At 39.7% G+C, this 9,712-nt stretch overlaps 1 protein-coding gene across 1 annotated transcript; it reads right to left on the reverse strand.

The window, feature by feature from the left end:
- Positions 1 to 1,368: 1,368 nt before the first annotated feature.
- On the reverse strand, positions 1,369 to 2,599 carry LOC142175826 (uncharacterized). Its single transcript, XM_075242830.1, has 3 exons — positions 1,775 to 2,599; positions 1,529 to 1,577; positions 1,369 to 1,439 (listed from the first exon to the last, which is right to left on the reverse strand). The coding sequence occupies exons 1-3, from the start codon at positions 2,597 to 2,599 to the stop codon at positions 1,369 to 1,371; spliced, it is 945 nt and encodes a 314-aa protein (XP_075098931.1).
- Between the last annotated feature and the right edge of the window lie 7,113 nt (positions 2,600 to 9,712).

The following is a 9,712-nucleotide window of genomic DNA, read 5'->3' on the forward strand; positions in this document are numbered from 1 at the left end:
ATTAAACTTTGTAATATAATTTTGCATCCCCGAATGTGCATTTGAAAGGCAGAATGCAACGTTCCTTATCTTTTTCGACACTTGATTTTTCTTTTGTTTCACAAAAGCATGCTGAACTTTGTTTCCATATCGAGTTCCCTCCATCATCCCTTTTAGACTCGCATGCTCTCCTCGCGTTACCTTTAGCAAATAGCATTTGTGTGCAATCCATTTGCAACTATCATTTTGTATCCTCCGATGTACTTTTGTATGTCATTTGCGTTCCTCCATGTTATAATACGTTTCCAGCATCCGTTCGTGAAGTCCCACATGCTATTGGCATACCAGTGCACATCATTAAGCTTGCACGCCATCTGCTTTGTGCTCGATGTCTGTTCGTGAAGCAGCAGACATCTGCTTCGTTCTTGTTGCATGACAGCGCTGAAGCCGAAGAGTGAAGACATTTTTGTGGAAGCACGTGAGCCCCACCTACAGCCTTTTCCATGTGATCCTTTTGCTCAACAACATGTGTTGTCTGCCATGCCTTTCACGTTAAACCATGTGTGCATATTAAAATATTCAGAATTGCGTGCTCTTTGTCCCTTGGCATTTTCAGTTGCTGTGTTTAATTACCTTCGCGCGTGCAGTAATGCTGTTAATGTCGATCTTCTGTAGCCATATGCTTGTTGTTCTTGCTGTAAATTCCACTCCAAAAAGTGTACGTCTCTCGCACAAATTCAGCATAATATTTGAATCTCTCCCACATGTTGATCTCGTGAAGTTTGACAACAGTTACCGTGCATGGCAGCTGCACCTTCTTTCCCCTTGCTGCGTTCCTATTTCTTCGTCCATTGAGCAGATTAAAGGAGACAGCTTTGTGCTGGAACGCACGTCAGCTCCACCTACAGCTGCATCATAAAGAAATATATCCCATAGTACCTTCTTCCTAGAGTATTGCATGTTTTTTATCCTAGATAAATTTCCATGTGCATTCCACTTTTCCATTTGATTCCTTTGTTCACCAGCATGTGTTGTCTGCCAGGCCTTCCACATTAAACCTTGTGTGCATATTAAAATATTATTTAATCCGAAAGTGGATTGAAGCATGCTAAATAAAACACATTGGCCTTTGTTGCCTGCTTTTCTTGAAAAAATATTTGCTGCACATGCTAGTTGTGTTTCCGATGTCATTTGCTTTATGTTGTGCTCGAAATGAGTAGGAATCATTTTTATATTCCAATATTCTGCTTGTAACTGAACCATGCGTGTGATATTAAACACTTCTGCCCCATGCTGGTTGTATATCCAATGAACTGAAAGCACGTTTTCACCTCATGCTGGTTGGGTTGCCAATGCCATTAGTCTCTGTTGTTGTGCTCGCTTATTTATCTATTTTTGTTCCATAGCATCAATTATCTCAAAAGTTGCATCATGGAGTGCCTTAAGCATCGTAGTGTCACCTGCAGTAGAGAAAAGATAGTTAGAAATACCAACCATTATATCCTCCTCCCTTACGATTTGAATATATTGGTCGGTTAAGTTGACATGCCTCCTGCTCTCCTTTTCTCTTTGCTTCCTATCTCATGTTCACCTTCACCCTTAGATTTGGACATTGAAGGTTATCTTCATTAACCAACCTCCTTCCATGTGCATCTAGATGCCAGAATTGTTGGCATTCTATTTCTCCATGATCTAAAGCATAATTAGCCAAGTGATCTGCCAGCTTGTTGCCCTCCCTATGAATATGAGTAACTGTGTAATTGCCCCCATTCATTAGTTGCATCATTTCCTCTACCTGCTCATATATGATCCATGGTGCTTTCCAGATCCCATCCATTATCTTTTTTAATATCATTGAGTCAGGTTGAAGCCATACATGAGAGTATTGTTTAAATCTGCAGAACCTTAGTGCTTCTACCATGGCCTTCGCTTCAGCTATTGTGTTTGTTGTCTCCTCAATCTCTTTCCCTACTGACTTGACTATGTCACCATTTTCATTTCTTATACAAAAACCTATTGAGCTCCTTCCTGGATTTCCCCTCGATGCACCATCCGTATTAACCTTTAGCCATCCTGCACTTGGAAATTCCCACATGACTTTTGTAACCTTAAGTTTAGGAGTGAAATTTTCCATCACAGCTAATAGATCTTGCCATTTGTGAGGTACCATGACCATCCCAGGCTTTCTCACTTTCACCAATGATTGTAGATTTGATGAAACTTGATAAATCACCCTGCTTGTTGTCACTGCATCACCATACTTCATACTATTTCTTCGTTTCCAAAGTTCCCAGACTACGCATGAGGGGAGTGCTTGCATTATTGGTTTTAGCCTTAAGCACACATTTGCAGTCCAACATTTTGTGATTGCTTGGTGCATTGTAAGTCCCTCCACATCTATTCCTGCCCTCGATAGAAAATACTTCCAAGTTGTCTTTGCAGTTTCTGATTTAAAAAACAAGTGTTGAAGAGATTCCTCATCAGGCTGTACATAACACCAACATTTTGATGGCATGCAGTAGCCTATCCTTTTCAAGAAATCATCTAAAGGTAGCTTTGCTTTCCACACTTTCCACATGAAAAATGCTATTTTAAAAGGCAGTCCCTTTACCCAAATCATTCTATAAGCTATTATTGGTTCGTCTCTTCTTCTCATATACTCTCATGCTGACTTAACACTGAAATATCCTCTTGTTTCCAGCATCCAACAAGGCCTATCAAGAACCTGCGTCGGTGAAGGTGGTTTGATTTTCTCCATAATGTGTACTGCTAAGTCTTCAGGAAGTATTTCATATAGCCTGTCCACATCCCACTCACCATCTAAGGTAACATCATTTACATTATGTACATTTTCATCAATGCCAAAGTCCTGAGGAACTAAAAAATATAGTGCCCCAAGACCTGTCCAGTTTTCATACCAAAATAGTGAGGATCCCACTTTTGTTTGCCAAAGGATTTGATGTTCAATCAGATCTCTGCATTCCAACATTTTTCTCCAGATGTGAAACCCCCTTTTCCACGGAACAATTACAGGATTTAATTTTTTACAGTATTTCTGACATACGAAAGAGCTCCATAGGCTCGGTTTTGTTCTGAAATTCCACCACAACTTGCTGAATAATGCCTTTGCTACATCATGCAGTGACCTGAAACCTATTCATCCTTCCTCAATTTGAATGCATAAGGTATTCCATGAAGCCCAATGCCTACTAGTTCCTCCTACAGTGCTGCTCCAAAAAACTGAGCAAACAATTTGTGCAACCTATTTATCACATACTTTGGAGGCTTTACAACTGATAGTAGATGCATAGGCATGCTTTGCAATACATGGGATATGAGAACTGCCCTTCCCCCTACTGATAATAACTTGCCCTGCCATGATTGCAGTTTGTCCATTACCTTAGTAATTAGGGGCTGATAGAATTCCAGCTTTCTCCTTGCATAAAATATCGGACAACCTAAATATATGATAGGGAAATCATTCCTATGAATGCCTGTGATCCTTTCCACCTTGCTGACCACTTCCATGTCTGTTAAATGATGTAGGTACACAGCTGATTTGGTCTTGTTAATAAGCTGCCCAGATGCATTTTCATATGCCTTCAGCACTTGCATAATCAGCATCAGAGATGTTTCATCTGAGGATGAGAAATAATCATGTCATCTGCATACGCCAAATGATTTATCTTTGGACTCCACTTTGGCATCCCAAATCCATAAAAATACAGGTTAGTGTGTAGTGCATTGAGACCCCTAGATAATGCTTCTGCTTCTAATATAAATAAAGTTGAAGATACAGGATCACCTTGTTTTATTCCCCTTGAGAACTTAAAGAACCCATGAGCTTGACCATTTATTAGAATAGAATACCAATTATTTGAAACTAATCCAAAGACAATCCCTATCAACCTTTCTGTGAATCCCATCTTTCTCAGTACCTTGGTTAGGAATAGCCAAGATATTCTATCATAAGCTTTGGTCATATCTAGCTTCAGGATGACATTAGGTCCAGCCTTAGTTCTAAGCCTAATGTCAGTCACTATCTCCTGAGTTAAAAGGATGTTTTCTACTATATTCCTTCCCTTAACAAAACCTGTCTGTTACTCCGATATCAGACTTGTGAGAAATTTCACTAGCCTTTCATGAAACACCCTTGATATAACCTTATTAGAAAAATTACTGAGGCTTATTGGTCTTAAATCAGAAAAGGTGGTAACTTCTTTTTTCTTTGGTAGCAGAACTAGGTTTGTGTGTGTTACACACTTGGGTAGCTCATGGCCATTGAAAAAAGCCCTCACCATGTCGTACAGGTCATCCCCTATTAAGTCCCAACAAGAATGATAAAATTTTCCTGACATACCATCCGGCCACCCAGCACTATCACCATTAAGTCCAAGTACTGCCACTTTAACCTCCTCTTTTGTTGGTTGCTTAATCAATTCTGCATTCTGCTCAGTGTTAATCAGATTAAGAACATGCTCTACGATATCAAATGATGAAGGAGTAGCTTCTTCTGTGAACTGTTCCTCGTAGAATTTGATAGCCTCTTCTGCAATTTGTTGTTCTTCTTCAATCCAGGTTCCTCCACTATTTTGAATTCTGTTGAGCTGAAGTCTCTTCCTCCTACCTCTCACTTGTGCATGGAAGAACTTAGTATACCTATCCCCTTCATTGAACCAAGTCATGCCTGCCTTTTGTTGCCAATATTTCTCCTCTAGTGCAAGACATTTGATCAATTCTGCCTGAACCTTTTGTAGTCTTTCCCTGTTCATTCCTGTAGGATTTGCTTCAAATTCTACTTCATGAACCATCACTACCTCTTCCATACTTGCTATCTTTTGGAAAATATCTCCAAATGTAGCCTTACTCCACAATGAAAGGGCCTTCTTTAATTTTTTTTAACTTGTGATTAAAAAAAATAAAAGGATTTGCACTGAAATCAGCAGACCAATTCTATTTCACCACATCTTTAAAAGTTGCATGTTCCACCCAAAAATTCAAGAACTTAAAAGGTTTTTTTATAGGTGGAGTCTCAATATCACACTTCAAATACATTGGACTATGATCAGAGCCAGTCTTTGGCAAATGTTGCACCTCTATTCCTGGAATTGTTTGTTGGAACTCAACATTGGCCAAACATCTGTCTAGTCTTTTGAATATACAGTCTTCCTCTGCTCTCTCATTCCACCATGTGAATATGCTGCCTTTAAATCCAAGGTCGAATAGATTGCAAGTGTTGATGCAGTGTCGAAAATCATCAATTTCATTCAATGACACAGGTAACCCACCAAATTTCTCTTCTTCGTCCCATATTACATTGAAATCACCTTCTACAAGCCATGGTGCATCCATATCCCTTGCCATTGCATATAATGAATCCCATAATTCTATCCTCTCAATTGCATCACATTTTGCGTATATCAATGTTAGGACAAACTCCACATGCGATTCAGTATGAAACAATCTTAGTGTTAATTGTTGCACCATATTGTACATAATAGTTACCTCAAATACCTCATCTATAAAAGCCCAGATCTTGTTGGAAACATTTGAAATTGCATGTGCAAGTCCTATCTTGTTTCTGTACCTTTCCGGTTTTTTTGCTTGTTGCTTTGGCTCCATTAATCCTACAAAATCATAGTGATTTTGCCTATGCATTTTTATCAACCTTTCAAAGGCCTGCTGTGTATTGACTGACCTTATATTCCAAATGAGAGCATTTATCACTGATTGCTGGATTTAGGCAGCATTCTCCTTCTGTGCACCCCAGCTTTTGGTGCTGCAAAATTATCTTTTTGTTGCTTCTTCTTACCTTTTGCTGCTGATTTTGCCTTTTACACTTGCGTAGGTGATAAGTCACCTTTCCTTGCAGCAATCATAAGGTGTTAGGTAGTTGATTCTTGATCCATGTCGTATCCTGATTTACCAGGTTCTTCTCCTTCTTCATTGTCTTCCTTCCCTCCTGATGTAGCTCCAAATGCATTCTTTTTAGGGACCAAGGCTTTCTCTTCTCCTCTTTTTAACAGTTGCAACTGGTTTTTCTCTAATGTAATAGTAACATTTACTATTTCTGTTTTTTGTTTTGGTTGTTTCAACTTCTCTGTTGTGTTGTGTCCTTGTGGGCCTTCTTGTGATTTCTGAAGTTGATCATCTTCTGTTCCTCCAAGATCATTTACCTCTGGGCCTCTTCCTTCATAGTTACTAATTTCTGTGACTTCTGCCGTCTGAAAATTATTGATGTGCTCAACATTTTCTGATCCATCCTTTATTAAATAATTACCAGTTGTATTGTTGTCATTGGCATGGATCTCTCCATTTACACTTTGCTCATCTTCTTCTTTGTCATTCTCATTTGGTTCCTCATCATCTTGTGCTCCTAGTAGTACTTCGTTCTCCTCTGAATCGTGTTCCTTTTGTGCCTCCCATAGCCTGCCTCCACATTCTTGCACTCTTTCTTTAAATATAGACGATTTTGACCCTTCTGCTTGAGAATTTGGCTTTTTATTAAGTACCTTGTTCACTAATGTATCTTGTGATGGGATTTCCTTGCATGGTTTATTGATCTTCACTATTCCTTCTCCTGTTTTATCCTTGAAGCTTCTTTCTACCCATTGTGCGGTATCATTTTTTGCTTTTGATGCCTCTTTTCCATTGACTAGACCATTAGTCAAACTTAGCTTATTCTAGTTTAATTTACCATTGTAGTTTGATAAAAGTAGAAGTAAAACAAAAACCCAAAAATGTTTAGAAGTGTAATTTGGAAAACATACCCAACTCTAAACTAGATAGATACCCGACTCCAACATCTAGCTCTCTGTGGAATTAGATCCCAACCCTAAGTCAGGTAAAAGCTGCTTCGACCCTCTCTCGCTACTTAATAGTAGTGCAGGGTAGGCCTCGATCAATGCGTAAGGTTACGGATAAGTTCTGAAAGGAAGGTCACAATTCTTAGGCAACATGGGCAGTTTCAGATAATTAGAGAAATAAGTTTCAGATGATTTGGGAAATGATCTTTAGATGATTAAGGAAATTGTAATGCTAATTGAGGTGATTTGATGAGGGTATATGTTTCAGAAAAAGGCAATGTGATTAAGTTGATGGTACTTCGGTAGTGTTGCAGCACTTTCTTATTAGATCGGTTGCTGATATTCAAATTTGCGGGGCGGCACAGAAGAATTTTAGAGTATATCTCATGGAATGATTGAGTACTAGAGGTGTGTTATATATGCGAGCGACGGAATTGGGATCAGATATGGTAATTAGTGTGCTTTATCGACTTGGAGACTAGAAGTTCTCATATACAGGTTAGCTCATGGTTGTGGATGGCAAGGATATGGGTAAGTTAATCAGATGATAGTATATGCTATTATTCAGTCATTGTGAACCTTCGGAGGATTATTTATCTGTCGTGGGTAACTAGAGTAATTGTGTGGTTTATTGGTAGACCTATATGGATGTGTGTTCGGCATCGAGATGGCTTTGTTTACTTTGAGTTGCTATTAGTGAGGGATATGTTAATTCGGTTGTTATTGAGCTATTAGTAATCAATGGGATCTATGAGTTACCTTTCCATGTTGTGAGCTGTTAGGATTTGTTGGTTATAGGCACATGTGGTGTGGCTTTATTATGGCCTCTCAATGGAATTCAAGCGGGAAGAATACTGGATATTGCTCGGTGGATGGCGTATCAGTTATGTCCTTTGAAGTTGTGTGGTGTTACATAATTGCCTCACGGTGGTTATGATGATTGCTTTGGTTTCAGACATCATATTGCGCACAGTTGTCGATTTTAAGCATAGTAACTTAAGGTGTCTCATGTGGACCAGTGTTTAGATGAGGGCACACATTGGAGTGAAGCTATGTGTAAGTATGATCGTGTGGGTTAGATTCGTGTGTTCTATTTCTATGATGTGTGACAGATTCTCAGCCTTGTGTTGTGGTGGTATTAGTGAGCTTGCGGCACAACTCTTTCGTTTGAGTCATTTTCATAAATTGAGTAAGTTCGGATTGTTGCTTATCGGTGTGTGGATTGCATAAGTTGTGGCTTTAGCCTGTATTGATGTGTCATGTCACCAGAGTAATTGTGTTGGATTAGATGAGAATGTTGGGGTCTTTAATGAATACAAACAGATTCGATTTCAGCATGTTGGAAGGATAATATCGAGGATCAACTCAGGAATTTGCTATGGTCTTTTCCAAAGGAGAAGTGGCTTCATGAATGGTTGATTTGGGAAATGGTTATGGCTTACTGCGTGTTTCATTTATCATTGGCAGTATATGAATGTGTTGGAATGAGACTTTATTTGATAAGAGGTTTTCTATCGGTATTCAATTGTTATGTGCAGCTACTGTGATTAGAAGTTATCACTACAAGTGTTTGAGTTATGTGGTATATCAGGTGATTTCACCTGAGGTTGCGGGTATGGGTTATTACAGCTTGTTCGGGCTTAGGCAGAGTATAGATGTGAGATTTTGATCTTGTGGATGATTTCAGAAGTGGAAATGTGGTTCTAAGGTTCATGGGCTAGGTTGGACTGTGAAATTTCAGTTACATTGAGTCATCGGACCTATATGAGATAGGGTGACGTGGGATCACCCCCGGGTATATGTTCATGGTAAGGTTATTCAGCGATTGGTTGGCTTTTGGAACAACTCTGGGCACGTTCGAGGATGAACATATGTTTAAGTGGGGGAGGATGTAACCACCCGACCGGTCGTTTTGAGCTTTTGCACTTTGCTCGCCAGTTCTCAGGAATGGCTGTCTTGTGTGATGTATTATGACTTATGTAAATTATTGGTTTTGGCTTCTAGGGTAATCAGAATGAATTTGGAAGAAAATTTCTCAGTTCGAAGATTGAAATTTGAAAGGCTTGACCAAGATTTGACTTGTTTGTATATGATATCGAATTAGAATTTTTATGATTTGGTTAGCTCTGTTAGGTGATTTGGGACTTAGAAGCGTGATCAGAATGCATTTTGGAAGTCCATGGAAAGTTTAGGCTTGAATTGGCGAAATTGAAATTTTGGCGTTTTCCGGTTGATAGGTGAGATTTTGATATAGAGGTCGGAATGGAATTCTGGAAGTTGTAGTAGCTCTGTTGTGTCATTTTTGACGTGTGTGCAAAATTTCAGGTCATTCAGACATGGTTTGGTTGGGTTTTTGATCGAAAGCGTAATTTGGAATATCTTGAAATTGTTAAACTTGAATCCGATGTGATTTTGGTGTTTTGATGTTGCTTTGAGCATTCCAAAGGTTGGAACAAGTTTGAATAAGGTTATGGGATATGTTGGCATGTTTGGTTGAGGTCCCGAGGACCTCGGGTGAGTTTCGGATGGTCAATCGAACCATTTCATGTTGTGGGGAATTGCAGAAATTCAGCTGAAGTGTTTCAGAGAATTAGACCTTCACGTTCACGAGTAGGTCCTCGCGTTCGCGAAGGGTTAGTTGGTGAAGGCTGGAATTTTAGCCTTCGCGTTCGTGAAGGGCTGATTGTTTGGGCATCGCGTTCGCGGGTGAAGCTCCGCATTCGCGTAGAGGAAATTGGCCAGCTGGGCTTGAGATGTTTTATTCATCGCATTCGCGAGAGAGGTAACGCGATCGCGAAGGGTCAAGCGGAGGAGCCATCGCGTTCGCGAGTGGATGGTCGCGATCGCTTAGAGTAATTTTGGGTCAAAGTTATTTTGTGCTTCGCAAACGTGAGGCATTGACCGCGTTCGCGAAGAAGGTTTTTGAT

The sequence above is a fragment of the Nicotiana tabacum genome, chromosome 3 (genome assembly GCF_000715075.1).
Source record: "Nicotiana tabacum cultivar K326 chromosome 3, ASM71507v2, whole genome shotgun sequence".
NCBI lineage: Eukaryota > Viridiplantae > Streptophyta > Magnoliopsida > Solanales > Solanaceae > Nicotiana > Nicotiana tabacum.

What these genes read in the sequence shown, in the direction of transcription:
- LOC142175826 (XM_075242830.1), bottom strand. Translation starts at nt 2,599, where the DNA reads ATGATTTGGGTAAAGGGACTGCCTTTTAAAATAGCATTTTTCATGTGG. An exon ending in CATGGATCATATATGAGCAG is followed by an intron (nt 1,578 to 1,774) that starts GTAGAGGAAATG and finishes TCCAAATCTAAG; the next exon opens with GGTGAAGGTGAACATGAGAT. An exon ending in AGAGAAAAGGAGAGCAGGAG is followed by an intron (nt 1,440 to 1,528) that starts GCATGTCAACTT and finishes TCTCTACTGCAG; the next exon opens with GTGACACTACGATGCTTAAG.